Source organism: Gracilinanus agilis, chromosome 4 (genome assembly GCF_016433145.1).
Source record: "Gracilinanus agilis isolate LMUSP501 chromosome 4, AgileGrace, whole genome shotgun sequence".
NCBI classification, from domain to species: Eukaryota; Metazoa; Chordata; class Mammalia; order Didelphimorphia; family Didelphidae; genus Gracilinanus; species Gracilinanus agilis.
In genome coordinates, this window is record NC_058133.1 from 483681729 (window position 1) to 483706875 (window position 25147).

Genomic DNA, 25147 nt, shown 5'->3' on the forward strand with positions numbered 1-25147 from the left:
TCAAACAAATTAAATTCAAATAAAGTGAGACAAATACTATCTTCATACTAAAACATATAAAGGAAATTAGAACATTTGGTTTCCTGTAACATAATGTGTTTCTGTTAAAGAGAGACAATTCTCAAATAAACATACTAAGTACTGATGATGCTTATAGCTGAAGAACTTTCTTCTCTAGGGATTTATCACTATTTTGAGGATTTTTTTCCCTATATTTTGTTGTACTTTGTTATTGAGTCTTACGATTCTGCTTGAAAATGCTAGATTCCTTCTAATGTCCTTAGACATCTAAAATAGAAACACTACCCCTAAAATAATTAAATTGGTGCCTTGGGTGAAGAAATACATCCCAGAAATTTGGTTTGCTCCTTAGATTGCACTCTCCTCTCCCTCTGTTACCTGTCACTCTGTTGGTGAAATTTTGTCCGTTAACAAAACCCTCCTAAAGACAACCCACAGTTTCATGTTAATCTTTCATCTTGCAAGTAAAGATATGCGTTCCTGAAATGTGAGAGGAATAACCTGGTACTTCACATTTAAGCTGACTGTCAGGCATGAGGCTGGGTGATAGACAAGTGGGAGCCAGTCTGGCACTAAAGCAGAAACAAAGGCTCCTGGGCGTGATGGAGGGGGGTCTCTAGCAAACCTGTCAGAAGTTGTGTTTCTGGCTCAAGGGCTTCACATGACTTGGTAAGAAAAGTTGGGGTGAGGAAATAGCCACAACTTGCATAACTGTAGTAAGTCTTAGACTGAGAACGAAATAGAAGTTTGTAAATTTGAAAAGGAAAAGTCCTAATGGGATTTTTCTCTATATTTTAGAACAAGAGACTGCTGGATTACTAAATTATAGGTTCGTTTTCTTTTTTAATTGATTAACTTGCACATTTCTCCTACAGAGTTGAAACTGTGGGCCAGCCAGACAAGCGAGACAGTATAGGAGTTTGTGTAGAAAAACAAAATGGATATGACTCCCTACAACGAGATCAAGCAGTGTGTATTGGTACAAATGGTAAGAAATAACTTTGTTTTTAACTATGTAAAATATACTCTAATTAGCAAGATTTTCTTATACAAGTGCATGTCTAGTAAGAGATAATTAAGGGTTCCCTGATAACTTTTTATCCTATCTGTATTCATCTAAATTTCTGTTTTTTTCTCCATCTAAATATCTGTCTGACTAAATATTTGTCTATTGTAGTTGGAGAAGAGACATTACAGGCTATCTCTTTTAATCTTCAACTAACTCTCTCTCTCTCTCTCTCTCTCTCTCTCTATATATATATATATATATATATATATATATATATATTAATCTTAATTTGAAAGATGAGGGGAATGGGATGGCTTAGCTAATGTCACCCCTAGTTAATGGTCAATCCAGGACTCACCCAGGTCAGGGAGTCAATGAGAAAAAATGGAAATTTGAGTCTAAATATCTGGATTCAGATCTTCCCCACTTAACTAGTTCTGTGATGTGGGGCTTTCATTTTTTTTTTTCAGTCTTTAAAAAGAAGATTGTACCTAGGGCAAGGCTTCTTAGCCAGGGTCTGTGAATGTGGTGGTGTTATTTTAAATAACTATTCCAACATAATCCCTTTCTTTTGTAATCTTGTATTTTATTTAAAATTTAAGAGCATTCTGAGAAGGGGGGAAAGCAGAAAAAGAAGTTCCATATGCCTCACCAGAATGCTAGAGGTCCACGACACAAAAAAGGTTAAGAAGGCCTGACCTAGCCATCCCTTCCTCATTCCCAGTCCATTGTTCAGCTACAACCCACTGATCCCACTGGGCCAATCAGTTTTTGAATAGTTAATGGTTTTTGTGTGGTCAGACACAGCTGTCTCATATTGTACTGGCGAGGAATCATTTAGTTATGATCTATGAAAGACTGACATTTGGAACTGTTTAAACGAGAGAATTAATTTGTTAAAATAACATATTCTTAACCAAAATAAGAATTGGGCCACTCATAGGATCCCAGCCCGAGTGGTTTCTAGGAGACATCGAGGCTGTTCCTCCTCGTCCGGCTTCGTCGTCCACCCAAACTGACCCTCTCTTCCTGTTTCAGGTGCAGTTTTTGTAAATGGGAAAGAGATGACAAACCAGCTGCCTGCGGTTACTTCTGGGTCTACCGTCACGTTTGACGTGGAAGCCGTGACGCTGGTCACTACGGCGAACGACGCCGGGAGCTTTAAACTGAGAGTAACTATTAGCTCCAATAATAGGGAGGTGGTTTTTGACTGGCTACTCGATCAATCCTACGTTTCTCTTTACTTTGGATGTTCATTTTTTTACCCTGGTTGGAAAGTATTGGTGTTTTAGCCTTCTGATTAATTGGGATCAGGCGACCCTTGGCCAAGTTTAGCAAGCGACAAAGCCAGGCCCATCTCTCAGCTGGGCAGTCTAGAAATCGAAAGGGTTTCTAACGGAATTCATTTACACGTATACGTATTATCTGGACAAGAGCATAATGCAGTCAAGGTTATTTCCAAGTACAGGATAAGAAAGTTTCACATTATGATAAAACAAATGGATTTCTCAGAATAAAACGTGGGGGGGGGGGGGTAGGCAGGGACTTTCTTCCAGCGCCTTTCATTGCTTATTTGCTTTGTCTGGTTAGCATGGAAAACCCCATTCGTATGACGGCACCGTTAAGTCTTCACATCTAGACCAAAGTTTTATAAAAACGCTTTCAAGCCTGACGCAGTTGGAGTGTGTGAACAGCCAGACGGAATGTAGGTTCGACCTTGTCTGTTATGGTTCTTATGAATTGCAAATGTGGAACATTCCAATTTTCTTTTTTTACAATATGTCTTCTCTTGCTACATAGGTTTAATTTATAACCAAAAAAAAGGTCCCGCTTGAAATGAAGCTCTTCTTTGTTCTCTTCCATTAGATCGGCCGTTCTTCACCAGAGTGCCTTGTGTGTTCAGGGATTTAAGGACAGGATTGAGTTTGTGCACTCAGCAATAATACTTGTCTTCAAAGCCATTTGACTTTCTGTATTTTTTTTGTGCCTCTAATAATCTAACCAAAGTATTTTGTCTTGCTCAAACTTTGCAGTAGTTTGCCGTGCTCTAGAGGGTGTTCACAGGGTAAAGCTGCTTCCAGGAGTGGCACGTACAGTGTTAGCCACGTGACATTGCTGGTGTGCGCGTGGCGGGTGGGGCTGTGGCACGTGGCCTCTAGTACGCCTTATTATCGGCTTGTTCGTCCGGCAAGGACCAACCAAACATAAGATGATACTTGATTTTTTTGGATATCTTTACATTTATGTAAAATATTTATTTTAAGGCCCTACTCTTAAAATAATGGTCTTAAGTAGCTATACCAACTTAACAACAAATTTTAATGTGAATTTTTTATCGGTAGGAACATGTTTGAAAAAGCAAGTTTGATATTTTTGTAAAATAATTTATTTTGGGATTCAGTTCCCTGTTTGACAATCATGACATTGTCCCTTAGATTTTTTTATATGTTAGCAGCCTTTCGTTTTGGTTTGTGGTAGTTAAAAAGATGTGGCAGGTATACATGCCTTTATTAGTGCTGAGTCTGAATAAAAATACAGTACAAAATATGTGTGCATTTCTCTTTTTTGCAGTACTTAGTAAAACTAGTTCTTGCACTATTTGATCAAAAGCTTTAAACACAACTCATTCTGTAAATCAACTTTATGGAGTTTTTTTGGCTGGGGTTGATGGGTGGGGCAAAGGGATGTTCTCAAGTATTTTTATTTAACTTGTAACAGAAAAAAAATGCAAAAGTTCATTTTCAGCAACATTCATTTTTGTCTCATTTCATTCATTCAACAAACTTAAGTGAATTGTGCTTAGAGAGGAGATCTTTAACCCAAACTAGTATAAACTCGAAAAAATAAGCCACAGACTAATTTTTGCTCATATTATGAACTAATGTTAGCTACTTAAAACAAAACTGCCAATAAATCCGTTTGAAATGGTAACTGAATTTATTTAAGAAGTCTAGTGCCACAGATGTGCCAAAGAAAACTGTGTGGTTTGCACAGTCTGCGAGGCCTTTGGCAGCTACAGCTATCCTCAGCTGACTGTTAAGTTCTGTTAAGGTCAGACAGAGTCGAAGCCACAGTGTTGGGTTTCTCAAATGCCTGGCCAAAAAAGAAAAGGAAAGAAAAAGCCCAGCTTAAACTAAGAAAAGAGAAGAGAAGAGAAACAACTATTTTTAAATGGGCAAAAGAAAGTGTTGGTACAAATAAAAATATTGTAAAAGAGTTTCAAATGCATACAATGGAAAGATACTGAGCAAAACTCACCAATGATAAGAAAAGTACAAGATTAATTAAACAACTTAATGAAGGTAGCAATTGAGATTTCTTTTGTATTTGTGGATATTTCTTCCAAAGCTGGGAGGGATCGCTAATATACTAGATGATGACATGAATTAAAGACACCAAAAAAAAAAAAGAAATGAAGGAAATTTGACCAACACACAAAGATAGAGTTAAAAAAAAAACCAAAAACCTCAAACTCATATAGAAGCAATGAACAAGAGAAATAGGAATGGTACAAAACTGAGTGGGAAATATAAGCTAGGAAAAAAAACATTTATCCAAATTACTGAAAAACAAGCTCAAATGACAGAAGTGGAACAAAGATCCTAATTGCAATCGTTTCGGGATTACTGTTCTCCTGGGGACATTCATAAAGAAATTAGATACTATACAGAAGGAAATAGGGTTTGGTTTTGTTTTTTAAATTTCAGAATGGACAAAACTGGTGGAACAGAAAGACCCCTTAGACTCCAGACCAGGAAGGAGCTCCAGTCCTCTGTGCCGCTCTATCACCAGTGAATGGTACAGGGTTGACCCGGCCCAGAGTCTGTACTGGGCTCTCCCCGCTGCACACAATCCTGTCTTCTTTCCTGATCGGCGATCCCACTTCCAGTTGTTCTAAACTTTTTGTCAGCAGAGGAGCTCATCTCCTTTGGTCCTGAGGAAATAAGAGGCCGTCAGTCGAGCATTCATTCTTCTCCCTTATTCTGTCCAAGATTCCTCAAAATGGCCCCATTTCCTTTCCCTTTTCCCTTGTCAATGACAAAGGTGTCCTCTTGCCCCAGCCTTCCTCCTTGACCTCCATCCCTTCCTGTCTCCTTTGGCAGCTTGTGAAAACGTCCCCCAGTGGAATGGGTGGAGGATGAGAACAATGTGTTCCAACGGCCTCACTTAAACGCACTCATCTGTCCTCTTCTAAAATGGAAGGACAAACAACAAATATGCCCAGACTTCCCCCTTCCTTTAACTTTTGTTTGGCTTTTATTCCCTCCATTTCTATTGTCCTGACATTCCCTTTATAGCCAAATTCCTGGCCAAAAAAGAAAAAAAAAATCCTCATTGCCTCTCTTCTCACCTGGCACTCCATCATCTGCCTCCAACCCTGCTCCTCCTCCCAAGGCTCGCCAATGGATTCAATGCGAAAGCTTCTGTCCTGAAGAGCTTCCAATCAGTTCTTTCTCCTCCTCGCTTTTTGTGAAAATCCTTTTTCATGGTTCTTGTCACCAACCTTAATACCCTTTTCCATTCTATTATCCAATTTTGAAATGTATGTACCCATCTCGAATCTCTCCATGGAGTTCTTGCATTCCTACCCCCCAGACATCTCTACTGGAATATCCCTTAGGCACGTCCAAGGCAGCAGGCACAATATGGAACCCGTCTTTCCTCATCATCCATCCTTCAATCTTGTGGAAGACGCCATCATCCTGGTCCCGAGAAGGTCTTGGAGTGAATCTCAACACTTCATCTCACCCCATAAAGCCAGTCCAATGCCACGTTTTGCCAGTGTGATCTCCAGGGCTCCCCCCTAAGGACCCTGCCTTTAATCCAGACTACTCAAAATCCCCCTTGCCCTCGATCCCTTTAGTCCCTTTTCACACAACTGCCAAAAGTTTTATAGTCGCTCCACAGTTTTATTAGCTCTTTGTTAGTTCTAAAAACTCCCATGGTTGGCATTCCAAGGCCCCGAGTCTGATGGCAGCACCCTTTTCCAGGTTTATTCCACCTTACAGCCTGCCTTTCATACACTGACATTGCAGACACACTGGCCTATTTACTTGCTGGGCCCTAATTTGGCATTTCTCCCTCTTCCCTCTTCCAATGAATGTTGTTTTATCTGCTGCTTATAATCTAAATTTATTTCCAGGTTCAATGCAGGTACAGGAACCATTTCTTGCTACCTTCGGCTTTTAGAACTCTTCCCCGACCCTTCCTTAAAATAGTTTGTCCTTTTGTAAATGTCTCTTTCCAGTAGAAAGTAAATTCTTTAAGGGCAGTTGTTTCTTATTTCATCTTTGTTTAACAATCTTACATATTTACAGGTGCTTAATAAATTGTTGAGTTTAAAAAAAACCTACAGACTTTGAAGAGCTAAGAGATGATCAAGCCTTTGTATATTAAAAACTCACCAAAAAGGCAGCATTTATAACAATTGATTAAAAACAGTTACTATCAATGTGAAGCCACTCAGAACACTATATATACACCAAACAAATCACTGAATTCAGGCAGCGTTTTAGATCAACAATCAAAAATCCCCAAGAGCAAATAGAATGGGACAAAAATGATTCCAAAATGATTCCTATCTTTGATGAAGAGGTCTGAGAATGTCAAAAGATCTTTTCTTTAGAGCTGAGACTTTCAAATTTTGGGATTAAAAGAAATAAAGATTTTCTATGTAGATAACCTAAAAAGTTAAAAGAAAAAATTTAATTCATAACCTGAAAGCTTCATCCAAGTTATTGAAACTCATAATGTAACCTGTTCCCTCCTGCAATGATAAATCCCATTTACTTAGAGCTTTAAGATGTGTCCGTGTTTTTCTCACCAGCATCCTGTGATACTTCGGTGGTATAAGCCCAGATTATTCTTTTTTGGTTAGAGATGGAGCTTGTGACTTGCTCAGGTTCATGTCACTAGTGGTTGTCCTTTTCAAACTAATGGTCTCTTGAGCCCCACATCGATGATGCTGGGGAATAAGTTTGGGAGGTTATTAACCAGTGCCTGTTCTAGAATTAAAATGGCTGAAGTCCAAAACAACACGGAAACCGTGAACAATCAGAGAGCCAACAGAGAGCCAGCGAAATGCAGAGTATTCTTTCACTTTTAGAAAAAATTTTGTAGAAAGTGTTTAGACATGAACAAAAACCACCACGGCCCAGGATGCCAGCGCCAAGTCACCTGAAACAGGTTTGCCAGCAGAAGGAAAATAGGTTCAAAATAGGTTCAGAGGGAACAAATTCTTCCAAAACCTTCCTCTAGTCAGGCTTTTTAATCAGGGCTTTTACTCATTTCTCGACTACCCAACTCGTACCCATTCCTTGGCAGTCTTGACTGCCATCCAGACTCTGCCCCTGACAATCTCTAGGGTTTGCCCACAAATGAATCAGAACTGAAAACTGTTTTTCATTCCCTTTCCGGCCGCATCTCCCCTCATTCTTCCTGGAAACCGTCCTTCTCTTTCCAGGATTCCTTTGCACCTCCTGGAGCCCTAAAGGAAGAGCTGTCCCAGGGACCCTCGTCACACTCCACGCAGTTACCTCTAGCCCCCTTCCCGGCATTTCAAACTTTAGTCCAGAATTGTACCTCAAGTACCAATTGTTTTTGGCACCTTCGCAATCCAACATGGGAAAGCTGGTCCTCTTCCCTCTCTATTCATGGAAAGTACCAGGCCTGGTCCCCTTCCTCCTTAACGCTACAAATTAACCTTCCAAGTTATGGAGGGGCTGATCCTCTCACTCCTTTGTTCCAAATCCAGGGATCTGTCTTCAAGCCAACTCATTTTCCTGGCATTCAAAGCCTTTCCACCAGCTGGAAAAAAAAAATCACTTCCCCTTTCTAGCCTCACCTGACATGGTGGGTTTTATCTCCTAGTTTGTTAGAATGTCCCTCCCTTTCCACATCTGTAACTTTAACCCTAACTTTGCTATCATTTGCACTGTCTGTGGGATGATTCTCAGCTCTCCCTCGTGCCCATTATGTTCTCCCTCACATCCATCTTTCAGAAGCCTCATAGCTCCCTCTGAAGTCATCCCCCCTCGGCAGTCTTAAGTGGAAGCTCTATTATGAAGTAGGAAAACTTACCTGGAAGGAAGAACCTTTGTTTTTTGTGTCCCTGATACCCTTAGCATAAACAGGAGCTCACAGTGTAATAGTGAGTGCAGGAGGTGGGGAGGAGGGATGGGATGGAACAGACCCAAATCATCCTGCACATGAAGTACACAGCCCCAGAGCCCTGCATTTTCTGTCACCTCTCCTAGCAGAAAGTCATTTACAAATTCACAGATTTCTAGGCAAGCTTTGTTCCCCCTTATCTTCTCTGCTAATACTATTAAGCTAAAAAGATGGATGATCACTTCTTTAGATCCCTAAATGGTTTTAGAATGAATTCAGGACCCAAAAGGTCTTTCCCCTCCTTTCCCATCAAGAGTATAAACCCAAGAAGGCTGTTTCCTTCCTTCAACCAGCTGGCTCTTGGCGCTATAGTTCAAAACTCACAGAAGAGAGCTTGCTTATAACTCCCAAAGCAGCTTTTCTCAGGGGAACACGTTTCAGAAATGTTCACTCACATACTGTTTCAAGAAAAGCAGAGTTCTTAAGAGTGAATAAGGTAAAAAAGTCCATTTCCACAAAAAAACTTTTGTGGCCAGCATTGTCTGCTTACAGTATAACAAATATAACAAGGGGTCACAAAATTCTTAAATCATCTCTCTTGAATTACAAGTATATTTTTTCCTCCTTTTCAGTAAAGTTCTAAATTAAATAAAAAAAATATAAAACACCAACATAGAAAAATATTTTCTGCTCAAGAAACCAGTAATATTAATGGTGCTCTAGAAAATGAAATAAACTGTGGTTGCAAATTTTGAACCCTGGTGGCTTGTATACAAACTGAATCCAGATTAACTGTTAGACTTAGCAGCACTGTTTCTTAAGGCTTAGTCCATAGAGAAAAAAGAAGAGAATACAGCTTTTATATTATTGAACTTTATGTACAAAATCATTTGATTTCAAATAAACATTTAATGTAAAAACAAAGGTCCATTTCAACAACTCAACTTTTTCCATTTTAAAACACATCTACTGTACCATTCAAATGCTGACCAGCTTACATGATTTCTTCAAAATCTCTTATCAAGGGTACATATAGAAAAGGCATCTTTTTATAAATAGAAACAAAGGGATTTTTTCAGCTTTTATTATAAGATGACATAAAAAGTTTACTCAACAGAAGTAATTTCATTACTATTTTTGGGGGGATCACCAACTTTTGTGCAAACAATGCTAGCCTTCTTTTAAGCATTAAGAGCATAACTGCTTAAGAAATGACATAAGCAATAATTCTAGTCCTACATCTCCCCTAAAATAATCTATTTTTTACATATGTGCACAGCTTTAGCAAATTAAAGCCAGAGAGAAATGCTTGAGATCCACTATCCGGAGGCATAACTTGAGTTACTAGAACTCATCGCTGGAGAGCTGAAAACTCAAGGAGTCTGTAATGAAAGCTGCAGTTTCCCTCTTTCCTATTTTTACACAAAAATCAGTGACTAGGAACTTAATACTGGATGACAAATCACATCCACACCATTAGTTAAATAGTCTCACAGTTAAACACATCTTAAAGACCAATCAAATCAGTATTTACATTTTATAAATTTCTGAAGACACCATTAGAAAGCTTATATATCCCTTCACTAAACAAAATAGGGAGCTGCATCTGATGGTGGAGGAATGAAATAAAAAATTAAAAATACCTGTATTTACAGCAGCATTGTTCCTTTATAAATAAAGAATATGAAAAGGATAATAAAAAATTGAGGTGACATCTCTCAACCACAGTGCTTGGAGCTGGAATAAAAACTCATTGGTGCTGACATTGTGCCAGTAGTGAAACAACTTCCCACTAGAGAAAATTCAACTGTCAATGTGTGCAAGGAAAGGGTGAAGGAAACCGCTCGGGCCTGTTCAGAAGAGCTTGCACAGAGTGCAGGCTGGGGTCGTAGCACACTCACATGTGAAACAAATTCTCCATCCTCCCCTTTTTCAAATTGGCATTGCAAACCCCCACATTCCTTTCTTCACTCAGTATGCTATGATACAATGATGATGAGAAAATGCGGACACCTGAATTTTCAATGTAGAGTTACTTAATTGTAAAAGAAAAATAATAGCAAAACGTTCAAGTTTAAAAGAATCCACTGGGTGAGCGCAATGCATCGAAATTATCCACATAAAAATACACTGCCAGTAACAAAAACAACTCAGCCTGATATCTCGTCGGATTATATCAGAGGTGAAAAGTCCAGGAGCTTCCCCAACAGGCACAAGTCAAGGAAGTGCTAGCTTATCTTTTGGAAAAATATCACTGAATTGGTCTGATGTACAACTATGTCCAAATTTGTGACTCTTCATTCAAAATTGATAAATGATTTCAAGAAGCAAGGATCAAGGTTGGACTGAAAAATAGTAAAATGCATAATTTTGCCAAAATTTAATTGGATGTCTAAATTGCTTAAAATGTGAATTATATTCCAATTCCCACCCCCAATGAATGTCTCACAATTATATAGTAGGAAAACAAGTCACAAAAGCAAAAACTTATAATTTATATATATGTAAGTTTTTTATATTATCAATTCGATAGGTTTCATTAAGACATTAATCGCTCGAGTTACAAAAAGCTTTTTATGAAGTATTGCTCTTCATGCTCAAACGGGAGAATATTTGATGGCGTCACTACAACTGATAGACAGGTATTACTTGCATAATGAAGCCAAGTGAACCCTGATACAATGTCTTTGTTGAAATCATTTACTTCATCTAACAGTGCCTGGTTGGAACCTATGATTTACAAAATAAAACAGAGGAGGAAGCTCTCTTCTCCGGAGCGGTTTTTCAGTGTCTGTCCATCACACGGGATTCTGCGTCGTCTTTCAGAGTTTTTGTTTCTTACTCTGTTTGGAAACCCCTGAGAGCGTGTCGGTGTCCGAGCTCCTCTCCCGTGGGTGAATGTCACTGTACCCATTGGAGGTGCCATTCTGCTCTTCGGTGGCCTCCTCACTGGCGGGGAGAGCAGCATCTCCTCTGTCCAGTTTCTGCTGCATCTCTCGGAGCTTGGTGACAGCCTTGTCTATTGACATTATGCTAATGAGATTAAAGTCATGCATGCTGACCAGGTGAAGCATGAAGTTTCGACAGAGATTCTTCTTAATGATTTTCTGTCCATAATTCTCTACAAACAGCATACAGGCATGATTCATTTGATTGTCAGCAATAAACCTGTGTGACAAAAAACACCGGCACACCATCAACAAGCTATCAAGGAATCCAGTGACCGAGCCGAGTCAGAAATGCCATTTGGGAGCTCTCGGAACCATGCAGAGAACATGCTCAAACAACGCCAGTCGTTTTGCTGGTTGTTTGTTTTACTTTTAGGTTCTGAGATAACCGAATCTCACCAACGTTTACAGATAGGCTTTTATGACAGGAAGCGTCATTCCCAACATATACTCGTGGCTAACAGGAAAAGAATGCTGGCTTTTCACACAATTTCTCTTTTCCTTCTGCCCCCATAACTTGCCAGGCTGCATCACTAATTTCCTGCAGCCCTGCTGAGGACCTTCGTTGCCACTAATAGTCTGGCTTCCCTGGTATGTAAGAGGAGTCCTCACCCCTGCAGGTGGGAGCTGAGGCATTTGGTTTGGTCCAAAAGGAACCTGTGCTGATGGAGATCAGGGAGATGTTTTGGGCAGGTCTGGGAGCTCAGAGGAGAAGAGCCAGAGACACAAATACATGGGAAATAGGGGAAAGGCAGAGAAGACAGAGCATTACATGGAAGGAAGGGCCAGAGAAGAGTCAAAGCGCCAAAGCCACTTTCTAGTGGATAGCAGGGAGCCACTGTAGTTTACTGAGGAAGAGAGTATTAAACCCGAACCTGGGAAAATCATTTTGGCAACTGGAAGATGGATCAGTGAGGATGGAGGGCTTGGGGCAGAAAGACCAATTAGGAGGCTATTTGCAAATTCAGGCAAGAATTCAGAAATAGTTGTTTGAAGTTCATTATTGGAATTTTGGAATTATTGGAAGAGATAGTTTTTGGGAAAGCTCAATAATGAAATGGGATAATTTTAGTCTTGTAACTTAAAGGAAGAAAGTGAAGTTGATTAAAGAAAAAACGTACAGATGCCATTCTTTTTTTAAATTGCTGAGCTCATTTACCATCACATCAACAAATTAATTACATTTCAGTTCAGTGAAATTAGCTTTTTCCCCCCTTTTCATTTAATGATTAAATTCAGTCAAAGGATCATGCGATCATAAACCCAGAACTAGAAGAGGATGGGAATGAAATTTACATGGCACCTGCTATGTGCCAGGCATTGTGATAAAGCACTTTACAAAGTGCTTTATCATCTTTTGATCCTCACCACAATCCTGCAACGTAGGTGTGGTCATCACCCCATTTGACAGTTGAGCAAACCAAACCTGAGGGGTAAAATGACTTGCTCAAGATCACAGTTATTATCAGTGCCTGAAGTAGGATTTGATATCAGGTCTTTCTGACTCCAAGTCTAACACTCTGTGAAGTGTGCCACCAGTGGCTCCTACAAGACCAGTCACTAATTGCCTAGATAAGGAAATGGACCCAAGGTCATATGGAAGCTAGTCTTGGAAAAGGTAAAAGTATCAACAAAAAACAAGTATAATTTTATGTTCTTACCATGGTAATCAGCATATTATCAAATTAATTTAAGAATTAACATATTTAAATGATTTCAAAAAACCCACCCATGCTTCATGACATGTAGATTCCATAATTTCATCACTTCTTTCTCTCCTTCATTAACATCAGAAAATTCTTCAATTTGCTAAAAGTAAATGCAAAAAATTAAATGAAGGGTAAGTACAAGGAGGAAACAGGATTTTGTGGGTGTATCTCTCATTTTTATTACCTTAAATCTAAGTCATCTATACTTAACCATTTCAGACAAAATATGTTCATGCATATTAAAAATATTCAAAATGTATGGAAGCAGTCAAATAAATTTCATTTTTCAAATATCACACCCAAGCAGTTTGCACAAGGCATCAATACTTTAAAAACAATGATTAAAATATTAAATTCTGAAGTATGTCGAATAGTCTTCAATCTAACCAAAATCTAATTAATATAATCCTCAGGCTGACTAGATTAAGATATAAAAAGGGAAATAGCTCCAAATGAATTCGAACTGTTAAAACCTACTTATAGCAACAATATATATGGGATGTTCCCGAAGTCTTAGTAGAGCTTGACCCTTTAAAAGCTTAAGTGTGTAATAGCTCTTGGAATAGGGAGTGGAATAAATCATCCATAACTCAAACTCCAAGTCCCTGAATATGCAATGGTATATATGCTAGTCTCTGAAGAAAAATAAATTTAAGTACAATTATTTTAGGGATAATGTTAATAAAATATTAAAGATGCAAATTACAGTAATGGTTTTCTCTCTTAGCCATTCAGGGTCCTTTTCATCTTCACTATCTACTTCCATCTCCTGTGGGCGGAGCGGTAAACAAGTGTCACTGTGGAAATAAAGCCGATTGTGCCCGCTGCTATATGTTCGCTGCTGTTCAACTTCTCCGTCTTCAGATTCAAGAAATTCAGACATGCTTGCTTTTGTACGTTTTGGTCTGTTGAAATAACCACAATGATATATAAATGATTACATGTAGCTATTAGTGTAACAGAAGGAGCACTTAACAAAACTGGAAAAAAAGAAACACAAATGAGCCAATTATATACAACTTATACAATATCAAAAAATCCTTTTCTATCTATATTCTATACACTTGCTATTTTACTATTATAGCGTTTAGCTCAAAAGTGTTCAAGATAATTCCACAGAGAAATGATTTTAGATGGGAGGGAAGGGTAGAAGAGAAAATGAAAAGGTAGAAGAGGAATTTAAAAAGAGGAAGGATTTGGTACTGAAAGCTAAAACTGGTCACAAGGAGCTTTTGGGGTGGGAGGGGGGAGAGATACACAAAATAAATAGTGCAGATGAAAACATGGTAATTCCCCTTCATTTTTAGCTAGTAGAAAAACTAGTATGACAGGAACATAACTAGCCACTAAAACACTCATTGGAAGTCAATCTCATATTATGATTTTTAATTAAGAATAAAAACAACTCTGGAGTTTTAGAGCTAGAAAGGGCCTTAAGACTACTTAGAACACTAATGTCACAAAAATTAGATGGCAATAGTAAAGATGTTAAATCAGAATATGTTCTCTGATTTCTCAATGCACTATGGCTAATTCTTTGTATTCCATACCCCTGCCTTCCCAATACTCCAGTAAGCTATTTATTCCAAAGGCTCCCCATATAGATGTGAAATAAGGAACTAAGAGATAACTTTCAACCAAGGAAGAATTTTAAAAAGACAATATTATTGCAATAATGATGGTCTATGGTTCACATAAAAGACAATTTTTAAAAGGCAAAAAATCTGTGCAATTGTGCTAGAGGGATGATCATAAAACATGACCTTAGCTCCTGAAATCTAACTGCTTTTAATATTGTACCACACACATCCCCTCCCCCACATTTACTTTAGCAAACTGAAGAATTTTTTGATATTAGGCAAGGAAAGAAAGAAGTGATAAAAATTATGTATGTAATCTACCTGGCCCAAATAGAATCACAATGCAAATAGTACCATTAACTTTTGCAAATTTGAACTGCAAAAAGTTTCCACCTAAAAAAGTGTTTTCTTCCAACAATCTTTTATTTCCTCCAAAATGGCCAATTAGGAAAAAGGAAGATAATCATTTGTCCCTTGCCCCTTTTACCTACCTACATACAAGAATGTGTGTGATAGGAGTTCTCTTTACTGGCCCATTACGACTAAAGGCAAATCCAGGTTGACGATGAATATCCTGAGGATTTCCTGCATAGGAGCCATCATAACACTCATTGATAGAAACATCTATTCTAGCACCTTTTGGATGATACTGTAACAATAAATATTAAACCAATTAAAAAAACATGTTACTCCACCAATTCTAAAGTTCAATATCATTATCAAAAGTAAATTTTCCTCCTTATATGAGGAATGCATGATCACCATTTAAACTACTGAAATAAATTTGTAGAGCACTTAGCACACTGCCACCAAGCATACAGATGCTATATAGAAATATTATTTCCTCCTTCCCTCCCCCTTCCACTAAATCTAACCTAATGTGTAGCTTTCCAATCTGAAATTGAACAGGAATTTGTAGCCAAATGTGATTTCAAGGGAAGAAAAAGATTATGTTCCAAAATCTAATCAATTAATTTTTTTCAGATTTTTAGGAACAGAATTTTTATACATAATATATATTCAGCACCTTTTAAGTGTAAAAACACTATCTTTAGACAAATAATGAAAAAAGTTTTGCTTTATTTTTTAAATCATGCTTTAATTTACTTATTCTGTTTGGTATATTTTACATACATATTTAATTTACTTTACTAAAAACTAAAAAAGAAAGCTTACTTACGACATAATTGAAGATAAATCTGCTGTGACAGAGTTTAAGATGTTTGAGTAAACTATAAAGCTTGCGGCAGTTCAGCGTGCACCAAGGGCAATGCAAGTCATCTCTGGCTTCAGTTTGTTGTCTTGTATTGTTGTTATAAAGAAACTGGAAAATGGGGGAGTGCAAACTTGGTCTATTTTAAAATGTTTAATTAGCTCGTCCCCATTTCTAAGAACTAATTCAGCTAAATAAATCTTTAAAAAATCCATTCAAAACTATGTTGAGAATATAAAACATTTCCCTTCTATGCACCCTAACAACTCCACCCCAAAAAAGACTTTTATTTCTTCAAATGAAGAATGTCAGGTTTTGCTTACCTGGTAAAATATTCGTAACTTTTGTCTGGGTTCATTTAAAATATCCTTTTCTTTTCTTGTTTGAAGGTCTGTAGATAACGATTCTTTCACAGCTGAAAATTGATCTTTTCCAGTTAATAAAATATTATAGCTCAATAAAGACAAAGTTAATGAAAAAATTAGATGCCAGAAGCATACTATACTAATACATAAACTTTTGTTTTCACATAATTCTTGCTCTCATGTTTGTTTCATAGGTACTTTCACTGACTTTAGATCCTCTTGCTTTACAACAAAATACAATGAAACCACCTGTTGTGGACCTAATTAATAACAACTAAGCTTGAATTTTAAGAGTTTGAAAAATGTCTTCATTGTAGAAGAGGAGGAGAAACAGTATGGCATGTTGCATATACTGTCAAGACTTGTAGGTTGTATTGATTTTGCTCAACAATGTCATAGTTTTAAAAAGTCCTGTCTCTAACATCATGATTAAGTGTTTGCTTACCTATAGTCTGAGGGGGTTTAACAGAACCAGGCTTATTTTCTTGAGGGAGACTCTCTGAATTTCTGGTTGCAAGAGGTTTTGCTATAGGAGCTGTAGATTTATCATTGGTATCTCCTGTCCAACGAAGTGTGAACTGCAATGTAGGTCCCTGAGAAAATGTTTCAAATGGAGGTAGCCTCTAAAAAAAAAAAAAAGAAAAAAGAAAAAAAATTAAGATTTTGATGCTAAATAATGTCGAAGTATTATTCATTAATATAATATATAAATCACTAGTCCTTCCCTCTGGCCTCAATGAATTTGTCTTTCTAGCTTACAAGTTTTTTTCTAGATATTATTCTTTCCAGCATGCTTCCAAATACTACCTTTCAAATACCCAACCAAAAAACTTTGATTTAACATTCTATCCTTTATACTTATAGCCAGATTCAACGAACAGACCATTTTTACCTCTAATAACATGAACTTTTCTTAAATTAGAAGATTTTTGCCCTTGGGACTGTCTGCTTCCTTATACTGACACTGCTAGTGCTGCTTAGCACATAATTATCTTATATCCTTGGTCTCTTCCATTTCTTTCTAGGACCGCTTCCTTCCCCCAACCCCAATGAGAGAACTCAAGGTTTCTGCCCTACTTTGTTGGAAAAGTTCCTCAAAAACCAAAGTATTTTAAGTATAAAACCAATTCTATCCATTTCTCTGATATAGAGTTATGCCTAGGGTTGCCTCTTCCACACTTACATTTTGATACCTTGTAACCTCAAACTCATTATTTTTCCTATCAAAAGCAACATACCCATTTTTCTAAGTTCCCTATATATCATTACCAGAAATTTAACCAGATTCACCTTTTTTTTATAACTAGTCATCTTTGACAACACCCTTTTGCCTCAAACTGTAGAAAACCTAGTCAATGCTACCATTTTCATTATTCCTACCATGAACCATACTACATTAAAGCTCCAAAATTGATTCTAGACTTTTTCAACTTTCAAATCCAACCTATAGCTATTAGACTAAATTTTATTTGAAAGGGAATAGGAAGCTACTTAAGATTTCTAAAGAGTAGAAACATTATTTGAGCTGTGTAAAAGGAAATATTAATCTGGAAGAAGCTGAGAAAGGATAAATTCTACAAAAAGAAACCATTGGGCTGGTAGATTATCCTCTTCCTTTACCTATTTGTAAAATATATTGTCTATTTCTAGAGGTTAATGGGGCATTCTAGATTGAGTACTCAGTATATATCCTTACCAATGTCATTACACACAGGGATCACATGAAATTAGCACAAACAATCTCTATAAAATTTTAAAGGTTAAATGAATGCACTATCCAACTTTCCAAGTTATAGAACTTAACCTCAAAATTTCTATCATTAATACATTTAAGTTCTAACTGATACAGTCTAAGTATTAAAATGACACCCATGAAATATTAAAAGAATCAGAGAAAAGACACCATCCTGTGGGATGACTTTTCTATGGAAGATTTAGGAAAAGATATAGGTACATATCATACTGGATGAGAGCAGAGATGATCTGTTAAATAATACACAACACACCCATACTCACTCTCACACTCTCTCATAGATAGAATGCTTATATCAAGATCTACCAGAAAACAGAATTGTAACTACATACTTTCCCATCAAGAATGGTTTCCCACGTTGCTCTTTTCTTACTGATTGGACATTCTTCCATTTCTTGCATGGCTACTTCATATTCTCCATCTAGAAGCTGCAAGCGCCTATTAGACAAACACACTTTGAATTAAGCTCAGTTCATTATCTCATAAGACTCAGTTCATTATCTCATAAAAGACACTTTGAAAGAAATGCAAATATTTACAAAAAATTAAACCATAAAAGTTAAGTTAAAAACATGTATATATGACCGTGTAGGACAGCTCAATTTCCACAATATCTTTATTCATAACAGATATTAGTTAAACTAAAATTTCTGTGGATTAGGTCTGTACAACTAAGGAATTAAACATTTCAACAGGAAGGACAGCAAAAATTTGGGAAAAAAAAAAGACCTGTCATTATAGACAGCAACTGCGATACTATGGAGCGATAAATGTGATACTTTGCTAATAACAGCAATTTAATGATTCAGGACAATTTTGAGGGACTTATGAAAGAACTGTTGGAGTAGGAATACAGATGAAAGTATATGATTTATTACTTGTATATTTGGGTATTCTCTTTTGGGGTTTTGGCTCTATAAAATTATTCACTTACAAAACTGAATAATATGGAAATGTTTTGCATGATATGCATATAAGCCAGAATGAATTGCTTGTCAGCTCCAGGAGGGGAATGGGGAAAAGGGAGGGAGACCTTATTGACCATATGACTTTGAAAATTCATTTGGAAAATTGTTATTAGAATAAGAAAAAAATTTTATTCATCTGTAGAGTAAGGGGATGATACTACATTTCTAAAGCTCCTGCTAAGTTGAACATTCTATGATTTAGATTATATAAATACTATTCATCAATATATTTATATATTAATGTTTTTATTGATATTATAAACAAAATTATATCTATCAAATCGTATTAGCTTAATAAGAGGCCATTTTTTTAACTAGAGAAAAATATAGGCTTGAGTTAATAAGAACATACAATAACTTTCCCAACAAAATGTCTTATTTAAAATAAAAAACAAAGACAAAAAGCATTTCAAATAGTTTAAAATATAGCAACTTTGAAAGACTTAACAACACTGAACAGAACGACCAAACATGATACCACAGGATGGTTGAGGTATCATGCTACTCAACTCTTTGATAAAGTAGTGATGGACTAAAGGTACAAAATCAGTTATAGTTTTGTGCATGGCAAAAGTATGAATTTGCTTTGCTTGACTATGCTAAATTATTAGCAAAAAAAGATATTTTGATATACATGTAAAAAAATAAAATATTTTATAACTCACAAATAAATCTAGTTAACTTTTATGAAGCACTTCTATTTGCCATGTTGAATGCAAGACATTCAAAAATAAAATCAAAACAATTCCTACCCTCAAAGAAGTCTTCATTTTACTAGGGGGAAAGATACTATGTAAAATCAAGATGATAAAAGATTAGTGTAACAAAAAATAAAGTGGAAAGCAAGGGTTAAAAAAAAAAAAAAAAAGAGGGATAAAGGCAACTCTCCCCTCACCTCCAAAAGCAAGATCTCTGAACATATTACCAACCTTAGTAAGTGAAATCATGCAAGGTTGTTAAAAAACAAATAGTCAGATCTTCTCACCATTGGGCTAAGCAATAAGGGAGAATAATTCAACTTTTACTCTCTCGTTCTTTGTTCAGCTGCCTCTCCAGACCAAATGTCTACCCAATGTACTATCTCCCCTTGACTAGTAGCAAATGATGACAAAAGCAATTAAGCAGGCTTGGTTAGTGGATCACTTTCCACTAAATATCTCTGTAACTTCAGGCACAGACTAGTACAATGAACTAAAAATATAGCCATTTTTCTTTCTCTGAACCAAAGCTGTCTGAGTGCCAAACTACAAACTAAATCCTAAATGTAGGAATCATTTATTCAAATAACTACCACAAATCCTGCTTTCAATTTCTTTTAACCCTATAGTATTCAATATGTCCAACTACTTATTTACTTACATTGTATTCTGTGTTTGTCTATGGACAGGGATAATAGATGATAATCAAGTGTAAGAACAGCTAACAAAAATCCTGGAAATTCCCTAATATCTAATACCATATCATATATCTTGCAGGCATTCAAGAAAGATTTTTTTATGCTGATGAGGCAGAAAAGTAGAACTAAATCCCATCTTTCAATAAATGTTCAATTCTACATGTATATGATTAGAATCAAGCAAAAGAACTTAAAATCTAGTGACTCATTAGATTTAATACCAATAACAATTGTGGTTTAGCATTTTTAAATACCTAGAATATTAGGGGAACTTCATTTTTACCGCAAGTTCCTATTACCTGTTTTTATCAAATACAGTCATCTGTGCTACAAAAGTCTTTTCACCATCTTCACGATTTGAAGAGTTTCGTTTTCTTCTGGCTGGAAGTTCTTCATTGACATCTAAATTTGAAAAGCATCTCTCTCATAATTCAAATATATAGATTAAATGAATAAGCCAAAAGTTAAATTTGAAAGCAAAGGTTCTCTTAGCAATAAGGCACAGAGAAGTCCATCTTTCAAAAAACAAAAAATAAATTTATAAACTCCTTAGTAATTATACTGGTTGCATGAACTTTGATGGAAACCATTTTCACTGCATACCTGACAGATATGTTCCTAGTATATATTTTGAGATAAGACAAAATATTATCCTCAGCATAAAAGCTAAGATTTAAATTTCTCATTAAAGAATTTTATAAAATGTTAAAGACTTTGTGTTATACTAGATTATAATGCATATATAAAAACATTTAAGTACATGTAATATAATTGAAACAGTGTTTTTCTATTACAGAAGTTAGAGCATAGATTATTTAAAAAAAAAAACTTCTTATGTACAATACTCAGTTATTTAAAAGATGGACGAGATCAAGCAAACTTTCCAAGAAACAAAGTATATTCTATCTCTAGCAAGAAATCTGACAAAAGTGCTATCAAAATTACCTATATTTTCATTGGTTTCTCCATTAACCATTCCATTAAACTCTCTTCTTCCTGGACGAGTCACTCTAAATAGCAATGAGTAAGACTTCACCATATGGCTATTACTAGGTTCAAATTCATTACTTGAAACAGCAAGGGATGGACAGTTTCCTGGTTTTGTTTGGTTGAGGTCTGGATTCAAAGGCACCTGCTTTTTACCTGTAGGAACTTGCCTTATTGGACAACTTACATCCTAAAACAAAGAAAAAGTATGAAACAGTAAACGGAAAATTATTTACAACATTCACCCCATTGCCTCCTCCATGCTTAGTCTCAAGAAGGAGGAAGAATAGGAATGTTAAGAGAATTTGGAACTCAACTTTTTAAAAAATGAATGTTTTAAATTGTTTTTACATAAAACCTGGGGAAAAATAAAATATTATTAAAAATTAAAAGACCAATCAAAACTAATTTTAAAATTCTTTTCATACGTTAAAATTTAGTTAAGTTAAAAAATCCTTTTGAAAGTTATCTATACTCACTGCTTCCAATTTCTCTCCTCTCATTCACTCAACTGCATTCTCAAAATCTAATTGCTCCATTCCTCTTCATAGCTCATGGTCTTTTCTCCATCTTGCTCCTTTTCATGACACTGTTGACCACTCTCCCCCTGAATAGACGATTCTTTCTAGGATTTTGTGATATCTGACCACTCCCCTTCTGTATTTTTGCTGACTCAAAATCCATTTTTCACATGCCCTAAATACCGGTATTCCCCGAGATTATGTCCTAGGTCAGGGATGGCAAACTTTTTAGAGACAGCGTGCTAAGCCCCACACCAGGTATCCTGCCTGCCCTGCCCACTACCCCACACAGGAGAGGGAGAAAGCACCCTCACTGGGCTTCTGGGCAAAGGGACAAGTGATGTGAAAAAATGTTGTCAGGCATGGTAGAAAGGGGGAGGGGCACTCTGCATGCCATCTTTGGCAAGTGTGCCATAGGTTTGCTATCACTTTCCTAGGCCCTCTTCTTTATATTTTCTGAAACTTTTTTTAGCTTTCATGTATTTAACTTTCATGTCTATGGAGCTGATGCCCACGCAGACTAACACAAATAGGACTAATCTTTTCCTTCAACCTTCCCATATCACCAATTACACCTCTTGAACTTTTCAAACTGGATGATCCAGGTGACATCTTCAATTCAATGTGTAAAACTGAGCTTGTCTTTCCCTTTAAACTAACATTCTTACTAACTTCTTTTTGTTGATAGCATTATCATCCATCTCTTATTTGTTAACCCAGCATCATCTAATTCTCTTAAATCTCTATTACCTTGCACATCCAAACAGATGCCAAATCTTACCCTTTCTATCTTCTAAACATCTCACTTCAGGCTGTTATCACTTAGTAGCCTCTTAACTGGTTTCCTCACATAAAGAGTCTCACCACTGCAATCATATTGTTACCCAAGTAATTTTCCTTAAGTGTAGATCTGATGATAATAGGACTTTCCTACTTAAATCATTGTTTTGTTGACTCAAAAATAAACTAGATTAGCTTTTTAAAGATTTTTCACAACCTGCTCCCAATCTACCTTTCTAGCATCATTAGATATTATTCCTACTCCCATAACTAGAATATACTCCCAACTTACTTTTGGCTCAGAGTTCTTTTTTTTTTTTTTGTCTTAAACCCTTACCTCCCTACTTAGAATCAATAGTATGTATTGGTTCTAAGGCAGAAGAACGGTATGGGCTAGGCAATGGGGGTTAAATGACTTGCCCAGGGTCACAGATAGGAAGTGTCTGAGGACAAATTTGAACCTAGGACCTCCTGTCTCTAGGTTTGGCTCTCAATCCATTGAGCCACCCATCTCTTAAGATGCAACCCTGATATTGTCTCCTATAGCCTTTTCTGATCTCTTCAATTCTTTTTTTAATTTTAAAAAATTATTTTTCCTTCTATTCTCTTCAATTACTGGTGCTGTCCCCCTTCCCAAACTACCTTATATTTGATGACTTTTTTATTTTCTATTTTATTTTTTAGAAAACTTTTCCATGGTTACGATTCATGTTCTTACTCTCCCCTCTCCCCTTTCTAATCCCTCCCCTGTAGCTGACACACATTTCCACTGGTTTTTACATGTGTTGATGACTGTTTTTATATGTACTTCTCTCCTCTATTAGAATAGAAGTATAATGTGGGGTATAAGCTGTTTTTGTGTGTGTGTGTGTGTGTGTGCTTGGATTCTCAGCACTAAATAGAATGCCTTGAACTTGATTGATTGACATCTTAAATGATCTAATCATAACCATGACAAATATTGCATATAACTCAGTAAAACTGGGAAAATAAGTCTAACCATATTCTAGAATGGTGATGGCAAACCTATGACACACGTGTCATCACTGACACATAGCAATTTTCGGTGACACGCAGCCTCAGCAAACAGAGAAGTATGAGGCCGTGTGCTGAGGATGAAACATTTGCTATAGCGTAGTATAGATACTCTGCACTATAGATGACAATTCTACCCATATTAATTTACCTATTTTAGTTTATTAAATACAGTTATATATTACAATTATACATTTTTGTTATTTAAACTATAAATATCGTGAAATTATGGTTTTTTCCTTGAAGTGACACACCACCAGAGTTATGCTCATTTTAGCGAATTTTGACACACCAAGCTCAAAAGGTTGCCCATCACTGTTCTAGAAATACTGAAAGCTATCTGAAGGAAGACATACTATATACATCTTTGACATATTGAGCAAGGACATTTCCTAAGTTCAAGTCTATGATCCATGATAGTTTTTTGTTGCTCAAGAGCCAATGGGTAAGATATGAACAGTCCACAAGACCCACAAAGCTACAGACCCAAGCCCGTGGAACCTGTTCAAGGCTACTCCTAAGAGAAAAATCCATAGCCAATACAGCTAGGGGAGCAAGTACCCAGCTATCTATGGTTAGATCATCCATAGCTACTTTCCTGGAAAGGCTAGGATAGGCTGCAGTACTACAGTGTTTCTCATAATAGGGATAAACCAGAGGTAAAGCAACAGCTTGCATTGCTAGCCAATTTGCAATTAATTAGCAATTAGTTCACAATGGCCCCAGCTTGAAAGTCAGCCCCTAAAGGTAGTTCAGTGGGCCATTGGAACAGCTCCTTAAATGGGGGATATGGAAGCTACAGAGCTCCTACAGAGAGTAGCTATAGAGCCACAATCTCCTGTGGGCAGCACCAGCATAAGGGTAGCAGTGAGGATGATAGCAGTAACTATAACCAAGACCTATAAAGGGGTGGTAGCTATCGTAGCAGATGAGGGACCAGCCAATAAAGACTGAGATACTGTAGCTCCAGAGGAATGAGTTTAGAGGCTATGGGGATGTCCACAGAAGTGATACAGAATTGGTCCAGTTAGGATGACCAATGACTGAGGGTACAGGTGAGTGTTCCCACAGACCAATTAATCCTAACAACTGTATATAATAAGTCTTCTCCCTTTTGGAAGGAAGTACATTCCTTCCCCAAGAAGAGCACATACTACCCAAGAGGCTAGGAGCCTACAGGTGTTTTGCCCCAGATCCACAATAAAAATCTGTTTTATTTGCCATGGAGAAGGTCTGAGGCTGAATTATTTCCAGAAAGACACTGAGGAGCACTTGGCCCACATCAGAAGGAAAGGTAATGTGGGCAGATATGACTACTGTGACTTTATTACATGTGATGGGCTAAGAACGACACCATTACTTTCAATAATATCTCTGTCCTGGGCCTGTGTCACTGCAGATTACTTCAAGCAAACTGGCCTTAAAACTAACAAGAAAACAAGGCATTCTATGATAAACTTGTACATAGAAAAACAAGGTATGTGAAGAGAGAGGCTAAAATCTAATTTGATGGCAAAGATTTTCTGGGAACCCCAATACCTCTACATCCAAAGGCATGAACTAGATTAGGAGGAATGTGGTTGGTAACAACACTGCAAGACACCTAAACTTGATGGACCAGTAAGGGGACTAAAAGATACATATGGGAAATAACTTTTTGGAGGGGCTTAAGCAGAGACTGTTAGGGCTCTTGATGGGAGCTTTTGTCCAGGCAAGGTGGACTCCAAGGAGGAAAAGGCAAACAAACAGGAG

At 36.8% G+C, this 25147-nt stretch overlaps 2 protein-coding genes across 2 annotated transcripts in view; one reads left to right on the forward strand and one right to left on the reverse strand.

The window, feature by feature from the left end:
- The window catches only part of CRLF3 (cytokine receptor like factor 3), a 43509-nt gene extending 39934 nt beyond the window's left edge, over window positions 1-3575 (forward strand). Inside the window, exons 7-8 of the mRNA XM_044676242.1 lie at window positions 897-1009; window positions 2069-3575. Coding sequence (XP_044532177.1) covers window positions 897-1009; window positions 2069-2322 — 367 coding nt within the window. The 3' untranslated portion in view covers window positions 2323-3575. The remainder of the gene's footprint in view (window positions 1-896; window positions 1010-2068) is intronic.
- Window positions 3576-8997: 5422 nt separating this feature from the next.
- SUZ12 (SUZ12 polycomb repressive complex 2 subunit) overlaps window positions 8998-25147 on the reverse strand; it is a 48386-nt gene continuing 32236 nt past the window's right edge. The window contains exons 6-15 of the mRNA XM_044675579.1: window positions 21018-21249; window positions 20372-20474; window positions 18041-18146; window positions 16401-16578; window positions 15914-16005; window positions 15558-15701; window positions 14869-15026; window positions 13504-13702; window positions 12818-12897; window positions 8998-11308 (exon numbers count right to left, since the gene is read on the reverse strand). Of these exons, the coding sequence (XP_044531514.1) occupies window positions 10963-11308; window positions 12818-12897; window positions 13504-13702; window positions 14869-15026; window positions 15558-15701; window positions 15914-16005; window positions 16401-16578; window positions 18041-18146; window positions 20372-20474; window positions 21018-21249 (1638 nt within the window). The 3' untranslated portion in view covers window positions 8998-10962. The remainder of the gene's footprint in view (window positions 11309-12817; window positions 12898-13503; window positions 13703-14868; window positions 15027-15557; window positions 15702-15913; window positions 16006-16400; window positions 16579-18040; window positions 18147-20371; window positions 20475-21017; window positions 21250-25147) is intronic.